Below are 15,716 nucleotides of genomic sequence, written 5' to 3' on the forward strand. Positions count from 1 at the left end.
TGTGTTAGAGCATAAGATAATCCTAGTGCTGTGATTGGTATAAGCCTGTGTTAGAGCATAAGATAATTCTAGTGCTGTGATTGGTATAAGCCTGTGTTAGTGCATAGGATAATTCTAGTGCTGTGATTGGTATAAGCCTGTGTTAGTGCATAAGATAATTCTAGTGCTGTGATTGGCATAAGCCTGTGTTAGTGCATAGGATAATCCTAGTGCTGTGATTGGCATAAGCCTGTGTTAGTGCATAAGATAATTCTAGTGCTGTGATTGGCATAAGCCTGTGTTAGTGCATAGGATAATCCTAGTGCTGTGATTGGCATAAGCCTGTGTTAGAGCATAAGATAATTCTAGTGCTGTGGATTGGCATAAGCCTGTGTTAGTGCATAGGATAATCCTAGTGCTGTGATTGGCATAAGCCTGTGTTATTAGCATAAGATAATTCTAGTGCTGTGTGGATTGGTATAAGCCTCGTGTTATAGTGCATAGGATAATCCTAGTGCTGTGGTTGCTTCTTAAAGGATTCTTAGACGACAACACGAGAGGTTATTGGGACTATCAAATTAGACATGTATTAATGTTTCTTTGGGTATGAGCATGAAATTATTATACTACTCAAACTCTGTAATACAAACTCTACTGTGTCCATGAGTTCCGATAACTCTCCTGCTCAAGGGAGGAAGAAAAGTGAAAATGCTGTGAAAGCTAAAGGTCATAGGGTAAGGATCTGGAAATACTAAACTGTTACACTTCTGATTGCAGCAATAGTATTTTGTGGTTTACTTCACATAGCTGACTGATTGTCGGTGTAGCATGAATGTTCAGCCGTAGCCTGACACAGCTTGGTGAGGGAGTGGGTAGGGTACAAGGCATCTTTGATCAGTAGTTGGTTGTATAACAGAGTGTCAGTTTGATGCAGTGGTTCGAGTCTTGGAGAGTGACACCTGTGGTGGAACCCACACACATGGCTTTGTGCTGACATCCAGAAACAATTAGGGGGAACCAAGATCTAAACCAAGGAACATAGGTTGCTGGCATGCCTAAGGGAGGCAACTCTGCATATCGAATAACTCCACCACATACAGCATTAATTGATGTTTCCAGAGCACATTTCTTCCCCAGCATCCTGCATGTGTGAGTGAGTGGATATTGCTTACTGCCACATCAGCTGTGTACAGAGGGCATGTGGACTTTAGGTGGTCACAGATTCTTTTGAATCTGATTAGTAAATCATTGGATTCATGTACAAGACTTAATTGCTTTACATGTGTCTTGGGGAAGGTAGAATTTTGTTGATGGACATTACTGGTAAACTTTCTCAGAAAAACATTCATAGAGTCAATTGGCTTGCAGAATAGAGGGTTGCAAAGGAATGGAGGCCGTCTTGGAAAGATATGATCGTGTGATTTTCAACAGTTAGAAATGAGTGAGATCATGTGGACCGGAATATGGATTACTCTATACATCAACCAATGGGGTTTCCCTGCTGTTCACTTGTGAACCCTTTGTTTCCAATCTTTGCTTCCTTGTGACCTATATGCCCTTGGTATCTTTTAGCACCAAATATATAAACTCAGCATATTGATGTTTTCTGATGCTCATGTCTGCTTGCTCAAGATTCACATCAGTGATCTGCCCAACATGGCCTTAATGCCTATTGAACAGCATGACATCATGTGTTAAAAATAAGGTAGACTCTTCCCTCAGTTAGGAATGAGACAGATTGCTTTGCAGATGTCCTAGGTTTGCTTTTATTCATGAAACAAATTACAAAAACATCTTTGATAATTGCTTTCCTATGTGAGCGTTTTCCTGAGTTACATTAAGCAGTGTATCATTCACTCATGCAAAGGGAGAAGACAGCAGCCAAGTCATGCCCATAATTCCTTATAGTTTCCATTAGAGATGAAGCTGTCGGGAGAAGAGATTTGGCTGCAGAGGACAAGTCGAGCCGAGCTTCTGAATAGACAAAACACATTTATTTGTTCCCATTCAAACTAGCAATATATCAAATGAAGCTAAAGTTCAAATCCATTATTACTGGAAATAAAATTTCATGTGTTCTATTCTTGGATGTATTCGAGAGTCCTATCTCCTCCAGACGGAATTATTGATACATGTAATCTAAACGCATCTGCATCACATAACTAATGTGACAGAGCTTGAACTTTGTCAGATGGCTGCAAATTGTTTCAATTTGACAATTTTAGATGCTCTTTTGACCTTTCTTGATAACTGTGAATGCAATTTTTATACCTTCAGTGGGTATCACGGAACCATATCATGTTGTGGATTGATATTTTTGTCGAAGCGATTAGTTGCCGGTTCCCAATGTATTTGGAACGTCATTTTGACGTCAACTGCATGTATTGTTGATTAATAACCTGCGTGGGTTTCTCCCTTGGCGGAGCTGCAGACATGGGGCTAGCAGATAGTGATTGAAGCCACAGTTCGTGGAAGTGCTCACACATCCAGTATTATGTGGAGACACTGCTGAGAGCTTTCACGGCCAGCAACGTACTTAGATGGCATGTTCTTGTTACGATGATCGGCTCTGTAACTCCCTCCATATACTTTGAGATTTAGTCTCTGGAGGATATTTTCCTGTTGAAAAAGTTTCTTTTAGGTTATTTTGAGATCAATATGTATAAGCTGGACGGAAGACAGTGTGTTGTTCCTTTTATGTGCAGCCTTCAATGTCTGTTGGGAGTTGGAGTGCAGCTGGTACTAGAACAGATTGCAGCTCAGTTCGAGGTTGCTCAGATGACAGAAATGACTGCTTTGTGTGAATATTACTCTTTGAATGACGACCAAGAAAGGTTGGGTAATTTCTTGCAGTCAGATGTGACCTAACCCAGATCTAGAGTTTGGACCTCACATATGCCCTTGTTGCCAGATGTGACCTTTCCTAGATGTAGAGTTAGGACCTCACACATGCCCTTCTAGTCAGATGTGACCTTACCCAGATGTAGAGTTTGGACCTCACACATGCCCTTGTTGTCAGATGTGACCTAACCCAGATCTAGAGTTTGGACCTCACACATGCCCTTGTTGTCAGATGTGACCTTTCCTAAATGTAACGTTTGGACCTGACACATGCCATTCTAGTCAGATGTGACGGTGGTCTCCAGATCCTGATTAGGGGTTTGAAACTCACACAAACTCTGTATTCAGAGGTTGCCTTGGTTACCTACTTTGATGTTGAGATTTAGCCTTACCCTTACTGATAATAGTATACTTTATACAGGATTTCTTATATTAGGCTTACATATTACTTCTATGTGTCACTCACTCACTCACTCACTCACTGACCCGCCTCCTTTCAAGAATCTTTTTAATGATAGCTTCCTTGAAGTCATTCACATGATTTCTGCAACCTGTCTTATAGGAGGGCAACACAAGAGACTCACAACAACACAGGCCCTGATGCCAGTCATGCTGTAATTTCTGTACCATGTTCTTTGGGAGGTCTGTACATGTAAGGGACCAGCTCCTGTAATGCAGACACTGGTATTACACAGTTTAAGAGAGAATTTTCTCCAATTGGCAGCCAAGGAGTAAAGATATTATTCAAGTAGCAACATAGGTGCCTAATGACTTGGAATAGGCAGCACTCAGACGAGAACGCTTTTGTGAAGAGTCTGCAATTTCCCTTTGAAGTCAGTATTGATTTTCAGCCAGATAAGCTATTTATCAAGGTCTACTCAACCTTCATTATTTGTGGTCCTCTTCTGCTGATGTTGACGTACGGACAGGTGACTCGGGTAGAGCGCACAGTCATGTAGTGATCCGGTGTCCGATGTTCACAGGAACAGCATATAGATATGTAATAGGCAGAATAGCCATGCTTGATCTGTGTTGTATGAAGGCATCAAATGGTGCAAAAATGTAGACATATTTTTTTATTGTTAAATCTTAGATGGATGTTTACTTTGACGTGCTTTCAAGGACATTTGAATTTGTTTTATCTTAGCTAGGGAGTAGTTATTTTTAGTTTTAGAGTATCTGTTTTTTATTCAGTGAAAATTATTTCGTTATGTAGACTGATTCCAGATGGAAGTTGTGTGTATATGTTTGTATGATATCCGATGATCACAATTTGATCATTACTGTGTTTCAGTGGCATCGGAGTGCCAGTTACAGCACAGGGGATGATGGGATATCTTCGGAGAATGACGATCATGATGATGCAGTAAGTATTAACCCACAGCCTTAATGTTGCTGGAATATTATGAAATTCACTAATAAATTGTTCAGTGCTCTCATGTGGATTCCACACCAGAAGGATTATTCATGCTACAGGTACTGGGCTCGAAAGGTTTGTTCTCTTAAAGGAATTATCTTGATGAAAGAAGTGAGTGCAGCTAGAGTAATGAACCTAGGCATGTGCCAATAGAGCTACCCGAGTAGAGTCTGCCGCTGCAGCAGGGGATAGGAGGTGTAAATATGAATGTACTCTGTCTGTATTGGAACGGAGCCTAACGGTGAAAGTGTGATCACGGAAGAAGATCCATTAAATGATGGCGATCTTCTGTCAAGAAGAGAAGATGAGCTGGAGACTGCCGAGGGAGACGAGGGGCAAACATGGTGTAGCAGGCCACTTGTTCTCGGGGGCGCCATATTGATTGCTTCCAAAGTCAATTATACAAATACTTTAGAAAGGACCAATCAATGATGCACGGATTAATGGACAATTGCTCTGTCTGGCTTTTTTTTTGCTTGACTGAACTCTACATGACTTTTTAAGAAAGATGTTCTATGGTTTTGTTATTGGTGGATTATATAGAGAGATCAGAGAACAGACAGTCTCATGTGAACCTGAAGGACATTGACATGTAGGCAACAAATGCAGTTAAAAACTCTTGTTGGGCCCCGAAATGGAAAATGTACAGTGGATGGATTATTGATGTTTGATTACAAAGCCGACTTAGAATGCAGTTTGCTAAAGTTAGTTTTGAAAAGGAACATTTCCCCAGGGAAATGCTGACTGTAGGTTTATTGAATTCATTTACATGAAATTGAGGTTCGACAATTTCGTTTTTAAGTCATGTGAAATAAATGTTGAATATAAGGCAATATTGTCAGTAATTACAGCATTGTTGGTCATGGATATGACATGGAGAAGTGCTCACTTGATCCCTGCATGGTCTCTGTAAACATGATCATGTAATCAGTCTGCTGATTCAGTGCTCATCAACAAGCTTAACAAATGCCAACTCAGCACACTTTCTGCTGCATCAGCAGTTATTCAGCTACACAACCTTTTGATAGGATGTTGCTTTTTGTGAAAGGAATCACCACTAGACCAGCATCTGCTGACATGCAAGGCATTAACCTTGCTCTGTGAGGCCACAATGACACACTGAATAGCAGGTCACAGCTGCAAACTGGTCACTTCTCCAGGGATCACTGATGCAAACACTATCTGTACCTGTAGCCTTTATGGCAAAATGTGAGTGCCAGGCCTTAGAACACTCACAGAGGCATTGTAAATTCACTTCATGGGGAGCTGTTAAAGCATTTGCCCGTCACACTGAAGACCTGGGTTTGGTTCTCCACATGGGTACGAGGAGCAAAGCCCATTTGTGGTGTCCTCCCCGCATCATATTGCTGGAATACTGCAAACAGTGGTAAAAACCCATACTCACTGCAACTCCTACACTTCAACTGGAACGATTATTGTCATAGTGACTTCATCCTCCCAAATTACCCTTGCCTCAGTCTAAGTAAACTTGGGCTCAGTATTATTCGTTACACTGCTATACTGAGTCTAACAAAACCTTGTAGAAGGTCGCGTCAGCTAACCTTTTGGACTGACCAATCAGAACACAGCTTACCAAATCGCGAAAGTTAACATTCGCACATACCGTTTGAACCTTTACCTAAAAAATCGAACGATTCCGACCTATTTTCTGAACGATCGCTTCCGAGTGATACACGCAATGAGTAAACAGTCGCTGAAAATAGCGTTTTTGTCAATATTCACGGATGTCATCTTGCAAAAATATAGTAACCATGTCATTAGAAACCCATAAGCGTATATACTGCAGGTCAAATATCTGTGTTTTAGGCGGATTTTCGTTTATTGGTAGATCAGTGTCAGCAGCCAGGGAAAAGAAAATTCAAAAACTGTTTTGTAAGTCCCGCCGAACTCTAACAGGTAGTCGTTGTCTGATTGGTGAAATCCATTGGCCGTCTCGCGTTTGATTGGACGGTCATAGGTCGCTCAAAGGTTAGCTGACGTGACCTTCTACTAGGTTTTGTTAGACTCAGTATAGCAGTGTAACGAATAATACTGAGCCTAAGTTTACTTAGACTGCCCTTGCCTGTGCATGTCCACTAACAAACTACTAACACAGGGAGCATGTGGTCACATGAAACACTGAACCAACATGTCACCCATGCCCAGCAAGGTGACAATGATTACCTGGCGATTTGATTTGTCCGATTTGGAGAAAGACGTATGACCCAACAGACACGTTATTTAGGAACGAGATCTTAGAGTGGCTTGAGGATCATGTGCACATGGTCAGAAAACACGAGTTTAGAATTCCTTATCATGAAGGTCAAATTAGTATTATTATACATTCATACAAGCTCTGAAGATATTCCTTGTCATGAAGGTCAAATTGGTATTATTATACATTCATACAAGGTCTGAAGATATTCCTTGTCATGAAGGTCAAATTGGTATTATTATACATTCATACAAGGTCTGAAGATATTCCTTGTCATGAAGGTCAAATTGGTATTATTATACATTCATACAAGGTCTGAAGATATTCCTTGTCATGAAGGTCAAATTGGTATTATTATACATTCATACAAGGTCTGAAGATATTCCTTGTCATGAAGGTCAAATTGGTATTATTATACATTCATACAAGGTCTGAAGATATGACTCCTTTCTAAAGGGTTCCTGGTGAGAATAGGTCCAGAGCAACCTGCATTAGACATATAAGTTGGATAATGTTTAGATGGGTACACATTTCCAGGAATCAGTGCCCTCAGCATCAGTCACTGGATTGTCTGATCCATACTCTGTCTTTACTGGCTGGTATACTGCTGAGTGTGACATTTAACAAAAAACTACAGGAGATACAGTCCTCTCTTGTGATAATGGAAACATGGTTCGCTTAGATTAATCACATAATCCATGAATTTGCTGAAGTCTCCATTGGTACGACTACTTCTGGAAAGACACTGTGACACATGTTGCTCTGCCCGACAGACTGGGGTCCTAGTTTGATAATGCTTGCTGCTTCATCTGTCAGCATGTTCCACCTTGTTTCAGCATCTCCTGGGTGCCGTGAGTCGGGATGTGTGTCGCAACGGTGGCAAGCTGAGTGGGCGACTCCGGGACATGAAGAACAAGGTGCTTAAGGGAAGAGAAGGCCACACAGCAGAGGTGAGGGCAGTCGGTGCTTGCCATCGGGTGTAGATGGACTGGAACTGTTGGCATTCATTTATGCCTCAATATGCATTCAGTTTGCATTTTTGGTGCACCAAGATCTATTCAGTAGATATTTGTTCAGCCTAATAACCTAGTGATTAAAGCGTTCACTATCACATACAAGACCTGGGTTCGATTCCTACGTAGGTACAATGTGTGAAGCCCATTTCTGCTGTCACCACCCACAGTATTGCTGTAACATTGCTAAAAGGGGTGTAATACCATACTCACTCACTCATTCATACAGCAAGATGTATTCAGTAGGCACCATTTCATACAGCAAGATGTTTTCAATAGGCACTTGTTCATACAGAAAGATGTATTCAGTAGGTACTTGTTCATACAGCAAGATGTATTCAGTAGGTACTTGTTCATACAGCAAGATGTATTCAGTAGGCACTTGTTCATACAGCAAGAAGTGTTCAGTAGGTACTTGTTCATACAGCAAGATGTGTTCAGTAGGCACTTGTTCATACAGCAAGATGTATTCAGTAGGCACTTGTTCATACAGCAAGATGTGTTCAGTAGGCACCAGTTCATACAGAAAGATGTGTTCAGTGGGCACCAGTTCATACAGCAAAATGTGTTCAGTAGGCACCAGTTCATACAGCAAGATGTATTCAGTAGGCACTTGTTCATACAGCAAGATGTATTCAGTAGGCACTTGTTCATACAGCAAGATGTATTCAGTAGGCACCAGTTCATACAGCAAGATGTATTCAGTAGGCACTTGTTCATACAGCAAGATGTATTCAGTAGGCACTTGTTCATACAGCAAGATGTATTCAGTAGGTACTTGTTCATACAGCAAGATGTGTTTAGTAGGCACGTGTTCATACAGCAAGATGTGTTCAGTAGAAGTTGAAACCGATATCAGAAATGGACTCTAAAGATGCTAAAGAGAAATTGTGCTGACATAGATGTTTCTGTTTCAGTTGGACTTCAGGACAGCTCAGATAGTTCACCGGCCGCCACTAAGAAGAGAGAACTCCTACGGTGGGACGAAGTCACCAAGTAAGACATTCCACATTCAGTAGCTGAACACAACTTGTAGCTGTATGATAATCTATATATCCCACCCTTAATGCTGGAATACAACTTAACTGTAACAGTTTATGACATTCCACCGTGAATACTTGAAGGCCACATTTATCTGTATGACAATCTAAGATATTACAGGGAAAATACTTCCAACAACTCGAAGATGTATGATTATGATAATGATGTCCTCCTCAACCGAATTCTTCACCATGATGTGTGCTTCAATCACAATCCATATATGTCTATATCAGGCCACTCTAAAGTACAAGCAGGGTAGCTCAGCAGAACCCTTTTGGGGAGCCTAGGTAGAACATGTCCCCAGTACCCTGGAGAGCAACATATAGTCACCCTCTCACTTCAACCTCAGAACCAGAGGCAATAAATGGATGATGATAATACATAGCATTGTTCTTGTAGTCTAGGGGAGATAACTCTAAGAGACAGGCCTTGCACGCTATGTATTGTCCAAGGTTTAGACTAACAAAGCCAATGCTTGAACTATTGACCTTACTTCTGCTGTGTGCACATGTTTGTTTAATCATACAGTAGATGGAGAGGAATAATTTTTGGGAAGCCTTAATTTACTGAATGATTACATTTTATTGAATGCTCTTGTAAAGGAATCCCACAATTCGCAACATGACTAATAATTTTTGTGTTCATCTCTCCCAGTCTACAACAGCCACATCCCAGTCGTCTACCAACCCCAGGCTGCATCCACACCAGACAGGCCAGTGTACGCAACAGCCCCCATCCTGGGGCGTGCCCGTGTCCACACAGACTTTGACCCCCAGTGGAGGGAGGATTTCCTACCCCTGAAGGTGAGCTTCCTGTAACTGTTCTAAACAAGCTGGAAGGTTTCCGGGAGTCTCTAGTTCACAATCTAGCTGAAATATAGGAATTTGGATTGTAACTTGGTTGGATATTGCATTTTTGAATTATTTGGAGATCTGCAAATATTTGCTTTGTGTATATTCCAGAGAGGTGATGTAGTCAACATCATCAGTATGGGTCACTCGGGAATATGGAGGGGCGTGCTTAATGGTAGAGTGGGTAACTTCAAGTTCGCCCATGTGGATGTGCTGGGAGATGATTGGCTGAGGACACAACGCAAGGAGAAACAGTTACGGCGCCATAACTCCCGCAAGTCAAAACCCAAGTCGGTGGAGGAACTTATGCAGAGAATTGGCCTGGAGGTTGGTGAATATTACTACTGTGGGGTGCATACAGACCAATGCTTGCCTCGTATTATTATGGCCACTGTTTTGACAACCAGTATGTGGATGACATGTCAGCTGCTGCCAGATGATTCAGTACCTCATGGCCCCCAGCCAAAGTGTGGTTCTATAAACTGTAAATGTGGGTCGGATTCCTCAACGAGTTTTGGAGCATTATCCCCAATTTTTGCATCCACCAGTGTGATGTTACTGGGTTGATACTAAGTGGAGCATAAACCTTTTTGTCTCTCTCTTGAACTTCATGTCAGGTCCAGATTTAATGCTAAGTGCAATATAGCTAGAATTTGGGGTGAGTAATGTTATGGTTACATCTGTCACTTTTCAGCACCTGACCAGCCTGTTCATGCTGAATGGATTTGAGATGTTGGAGACCTTCTCAGAGCTGGATGAGGATGACTTGAACACTCTGAACATCACTGATCCCGAACAGAAGGCCAAACTCCTGACAGCAGCTGAACTACTGAATGACTGTGATTGTAAGTTGGAAGCTGGAGGTTATGATTGTGGATTTCAGTCCATGAAATACTTGACTGATCAGTCTGGAAGCCAAGTAGACTGAGTGTAGAGTAGAGTTAAGACCAAAGAATCCATGCAATCCATGCAAGGATCCATTAGTTGTAGGTGCATACTGCAGATTACATTGATTGTGTTCCTTGACCTGTTACCCCCATATCCCAGTCATGTTTAATCACTGTCGATGTCTAAACTCGACTCTATTTGATCCTTTCTACAGTGTTAAGCTGAAACTTCTTGATACTTAATGATGAGCAGTTTTGAAGCCAATCAGTCACTCACAAGGTCATGCATTCCTGTATTGCGCGAAACACAGTCTAGATGGAGAGCTGTTGTGGTTTGATGCCAAATATCAGTACTTCCTGTATGCCTGTTCTTCCTAACACGTCAGTTTCTTCCTTGCAGCCCATGATGCCTCCGATGGCCACACTAGAAGTGACCGATCCGGTTCAGGGACCAATTCCTCAGATACACCATCAAGTCTTTCCCCTGCCACTGTCACTGGGGCTGAACATGCTCAGGCAAGGACAGGTAACTCCAGCAGGGACTCTGGATGCTATGCCAGTAATGAACAGTTAATGCTCAAGGATGCTCAAAAACCCCACTCTAGTCAACAGGCAAAGGTTGTCATGACAACATCATCTCAAGTGAAGCCTGTTAACACTGCAGCAGCCCGCTCGGATGCCGACTGCAGTGGTCACATGTGTGGTATGTGTGGTAAGCCCAGGGTTCAAGGTCAGTCACCTCTGCGGGAGGATGAGGGGATGGAAACCGATCGAAGTGATAAGGAATACACGGAGGAAGACAAGGAGGTGTTTGCTATTACTAACGGATATTTGCAACAAAGGACAGGGTCACCTCCTGATAAAAATGGCAAGAATTCAAAGAAGATGAGTGGATATTGTAAACATTGTGTTCATAGTAAAATGTCAAGCAAACCAAAGATGTCACATTCTCCTTCAAGAGGAACCCCCAGTGCTAGCAATTCCTTGTCCTCTGACACAAGCACCAGCACGACCCTGACCTCTATCCACTCCCCAAGTAACCCCAACCTCCAGTGCTCAGTGTATGGCTCAAGTACACAAGCCAGGAGGAAAGTGAAACCAGTGCCACCACCCCGAGCTCCCGGCACCGAGATAACATCGGTCACAACACCAGAATATGCCGCAAGGGACATGTATCCACAAGTCAAGAACCAACGCCCAAAGGACATCAATCCAGGAAGTGTGTATAGTCGCCACCAGATGTCAGTGCCACAACTGCAGATGCCTTTGTCCATGTACTACCCAGAGAGGATTGCCTCCCCTCATGGTAGTGTCGTATATGGCCAAGGCAGGCAGTTAGCGCCTGAACCGATCTATGGTCAGGTGACCATCAAGAACGTCAGTCGGTCTCTCATCCCCCTGGTGTCCACCAAGCTGAGTGCTGAGAAGATTGATCTGAGTGAGGAGCCGTATTCATCTGAGGTAGGTGCAACTTCAAGTCAGTTGAATAGATGAATAATGTTTTGAACCATTTATTTGTATCATTGTGGGATTGTTAACACTGAACATAGGAAAGGTTCATAAAGTATACATGGACAGTCTAAATTTTAAATTTTACGTTTTGTGAGATGTGTTCTCACCAGCTGTAAAATTGAAAATATAGACTCTCCGTGGTTAAACTTGAAATTTTCAGAGAAATTAAATGCTGGATGAAAGGTAGCTGTAACGTTTGCTTATTAAATTCATGACATAAACTTATCTCTCACAGTATTTCTGAAATGTGTTATGTTAGGTGAAGGTATAAAGTAAGTTTGTCTTGCTACAGCTTGGCATGTGTGGCATCCCACCCCTGCTGATCCAGCGGTACGCCGAGGAGCTGAGACAGGACATCAACAGCGTGTCCCTGGTGCTGGAGCAGGTCCGACTCTACCATCTACAGAACCACCAGAGAAACTCTGTAAGTTATACCACAGTCATATCCTCATTGGTTAACGCATTGAAGCATCTGTTCAATATTGTCCAGCTGTGGTATATATACATTGTCCTACCAATCAAACGGTTTAGACCTGTTTGGTTAACGTGTTGATAATTGGTTATAATGTAGATGGATTGACCATGTACTGTTATCCATAAAAACGTGTCATGTATTCATGTTTATCCATCTTCTGAATGCCTTCAAGAACTACTGTTAAGGGGTGAAGTCTGTTGCATGATTGCATCAACGTATCTGCCTTATTTATCATCTTGTCTGACTGCATGTGTGTCTTTCACAGATTCCCAATAACAAATTGGCTGATAGCTGCAGCAATGCAGTAGACCTGAAGATATCTTCCATTGAGGACTTCTTCATCTCCATCGGCCTGCCCATGTACATCGACCCACTGTATGAGAAAGGATGTTGCACTATCCAGCTGCTGCTCAATCTATCAGAGACTGATCTCAACAGGATAACCGGGGCTGATACCCGCCATCTCAAACGCATGCAGCATGCCATTGATTGGGTTCGACATAAATTACAATCACCTGTGAAAAGCCCCAAGTCTCCAACAAAAAGTCCAACATCTGCCAAGCAAGCATCTGTCAGAGATAGAGTTTAAGAACTTTGTATTTTAGACTTTGTTGTGACGTTTTATACACTCTTCCTGCTACCATCTTGAAAACACACCTGAAAGGTCTGACAACAATCTTATATGGGCTTTGAATGTAATCCAGTCTTAAGCTGGGGACTTCTAGCCTTCAAATACATTGGTGGAAACTGGTGGCCCCTTGTGAACAATTCTTGTACATTCAAAGTTGTATATGTGAAGACAGTGAGGTTGTTGGCATGCAGTCATTTGTAAATTGAATTGTTTTTATCATTAATTTGAAATTTTAATGTACTGAAATCTGATGTCAGTATGTGAATAGCTAATACCCTGTATGCATAGATGGTTGTTCACGTGGTGGATATTGCGGGGCATTAAGCTCTTGTCATTTTTAACTTCACATTTTTTAATAATGACCTTCCTGCTGAACATTTTGTGATTTATTTACTCATGCATACAAAATGAGGTTTATTGTTTGAAGGCTGGGAAATTGTGAAGTCTCACAGTTTAATCTCTACACATGTCAATTTTTTTTCTATTTTCTTGTACGTGCATCTGTATGGTACGATTGTATCTTCTCTGCCTGGTCAGTATATCCAGTACAGTGATAGTGCGGTGAGTATGGCATGGTTTACAAACATAATCAACATTTTCTGTGAATAATGTATAATCAGTGGATCATTGATTGTGATTTGTACATTTCTACATTGGCAGTGTGTACATATATCATGGCATTGTATGATTGTGGATGGTGATTACTTCAACACAAGTTCACACTGTTGATTTATCTTCTATAATGCAAGTTAATGCCATCAGTTGGGAATACTAGTTGATGATTGGTGAGGATGAACTGAGGTATGTAATAACAGCTGTGTAATAACAGCTCGGATTGCCCATTGGCATTGTTTGACTTATTACATTGAGGAACAGTTGCTTTAAGTGTAAATAGCGAAGAAAATTTATGTTTAATTGTAATATAGACACTTATTGAATTGTTACAGTCACATTATTCTCATAATGAATTTCTAGTCGGAAAAATGTTACGGCATTTATGCATGATCCTTACGTTCATGAATATTCATCATTTATCCTTGTAAATTGTAGTGCATCTCAGATGAAATAGTGCTTGTTGATTGAATGGCCTGATTGAGAGTTGAGTTCTGAGATGTTGTGATAGTACTGGGATCGCTCAGAAGAGTAATCAGACTTTGTTATGCTGGAGCTGTCATACAGCTGGAATACTGATGAGTGCAAAGTTTAACAACAAGCTTGCACAAACTGTTTTGTAGGGGAAAACTAAGTGCAAAAATACATTTCTTGTACTGTTTTGTGGGGGAAAACGTAAGTGCAAAAATGCATTTGTTGTGCATCGAGTGGAATTTGTATGTGAAAAGCAGGTTACAACCACCCTTGTTTTTTAATGGAAAATAGAAAAATTATGATATTTGTGGACCAGAAACATAATAGTTTTGTTGGGGCATGCCAATGGTTTCATCATCTGGTTGTCTTGAATCTCTAAAGTGAATCTGTGCAACTAGCGTCTTATTACCTACTTGTCTAGTTTTAATCAGATATAGAGGAAAAGAGATCTTAAGGCATTATGAATGATTTTTTATGAATACCTTTCATCCATATTGGTTGTTTTAAGGACTATAAACTGACATTTTAAGTTCAGTTCATGCATAGTATTGTTTCTTTTTATTTCTATTTTGATGAGTTATATTGGTAAGATAAGCATTTATATGTGAACTATACAGGGGTTGAGTTGACAGTAATTTTATATACTATTTCTTAGACACATTATAGTGTGATCATCTAAGAATCAGGCATGGCATTAGATCAACTGTTTAGTGTTTTCATGCGCTCTTAACATTGTAACATTGAATTCCAAATACATTGATCAAACCTCCCAGCAAAAGATACGGATTCTGTTAAACAGGTGTATAGTGTGTCAGATTATTATCTTCTATTCTGCTGAATCTCTCCTTGGTTAGGGACCAGTTATTATGAAGTAGAGAGGAGATGCATGGTTGGATGATATTACAGGCCTTAGAGATGTACTCAGATAAAATAAATAAGTGTTATGTGATGGTTAGGAAACATTGACAAGCATATATATGATGGTTTTACATACGTTGGGTGGTGTCTTGATCTTGGAATTGAAGGGACAAAACATCAAACATCCTTTCTCTTTCCCCTTCTGTTAAATGACTGGCCCCCAATGAGAGATGAACCACTAGACTGTTAACAGATGTATACAAGATGTGATATTTGCTTGTATTCTGGTTGTTGCATAAAACTATGAATTCTCCAATTTAGCCCTGTTGGTAAAGTAGTTGATAGATAGAGAGTAGTGTTTAGTGTAAATGTGAGGCTAATTTATAGACCAGTGGAACTGAACTGTCTGTGCAATATTTAACTGTATTCACTTGCTCCACCTTCCAGTCATAATGGCCCTGCCTTTGTTTGTACTGGGAGCCGGCTGTCATGATTGGTGCTGGATGGGGGATCAGTATTTTTATAATATATTGGACATATTGCGACGGACAGGTGCTTGTCTGTCTCTCTCTCTCCTTGTTGTTCACTCGTTCCGAGAACAGTGTTGGAAATAAACCATTTGAACATACTCAAACTCTTGTGTTATATTCTCTAGTCATGAGTGTCACAAATACATTATTCTATTTATCTTTACATTAAAAGTTTTGATAGTGCATTTCTAACAGTGATGCTTGTAATAATGATTTATCTAGAAATATGTAGGTGATGACTGAAGGGCCTGTGGTTGGGATATACAAGGCCTAAACTCACAGGGGGATGAAGAAGGAACACAGGACTTAATGACTGAATACAGGGATGAGACATTTCAGCAGAACCATGGAATTCTGTGGATTTCATCGCCCCTGGGGTC

At 41.0% G+C, this 15,716-nt stretch overlaps 1 protein-coding gene across 1 annotated transcript; it reads left to right on the forward strand.

The window, feature by feature from the left end:
* Window positions 1–610: 610 nt before the first annotated feature.
* On the forward strand, window positions 611–15,434 carry LOC124291438 (SAM and SH3 domain-containing protein 1-like). Its single transcript, XM_046728426.1, has 10 exons — window positions 611–713; window positions 4,115–4,186; window positions 7,289–7,402; window positions 8,383–8,461; window positions 9,161–9,309; window positions 9,469–9,684; window positions 10,052–10,202; window positions 10,645–11,705; window positions 12,049–12,180; window positions 12,497–15,434. Exons 1-10 carry the CDS (start codon window positions 642–644, stop codon window positions 12,818–12,820), a joined length of 2,370 nt encoding a protein of 789 aa, XP_046584382.1. The 5' UTR covers window positions 611–641; the 3' UTR covers window positions 12,821–15,434.
* Window positions 15,435–15,716: the final 282 nt, after the last annotated feature.

This window comes from Haliotis rubra, unplaced genomic scaffold (genome assembly GCF_003918875.1).
Source record: "Haliotis rubra isolate DU_JTF1 unplaced genomic scaffold, ASM391887v1 Scf491, whole genome shotgun sequence".
Lineage (NCBI taxonomy): Eukaryota > Metazoa > Mollusca > Gastropoda > Lepetellida > Haliotidae > Haliotis > Haliotis rubra.

Bases quoted from the DNA above. Each gene is read 5' to 3' on its own strand.
- LOC124291438 (XM_046728426.1), top strand. From the start codon at position 642: ATGAGTTCCGATAACTCTCCTGCTCAAGGGAGGAAGAAAAGTGAAAAT. The intron at 9,685-10,051 runs GTTGGTGAATAT...GTCACTTTTCAG, and splicing joins TGCAGAGAATTGGCCTGGAG to CACCTGACCAGCCTGTTCAT. The intron at 12,181-12,496 runs GTAAGTTATACC...TGTCTTTCACAG, and splicing joins AGAACCACCAGAGAAACTCT to ATTCCCAATAACAAATTGGC.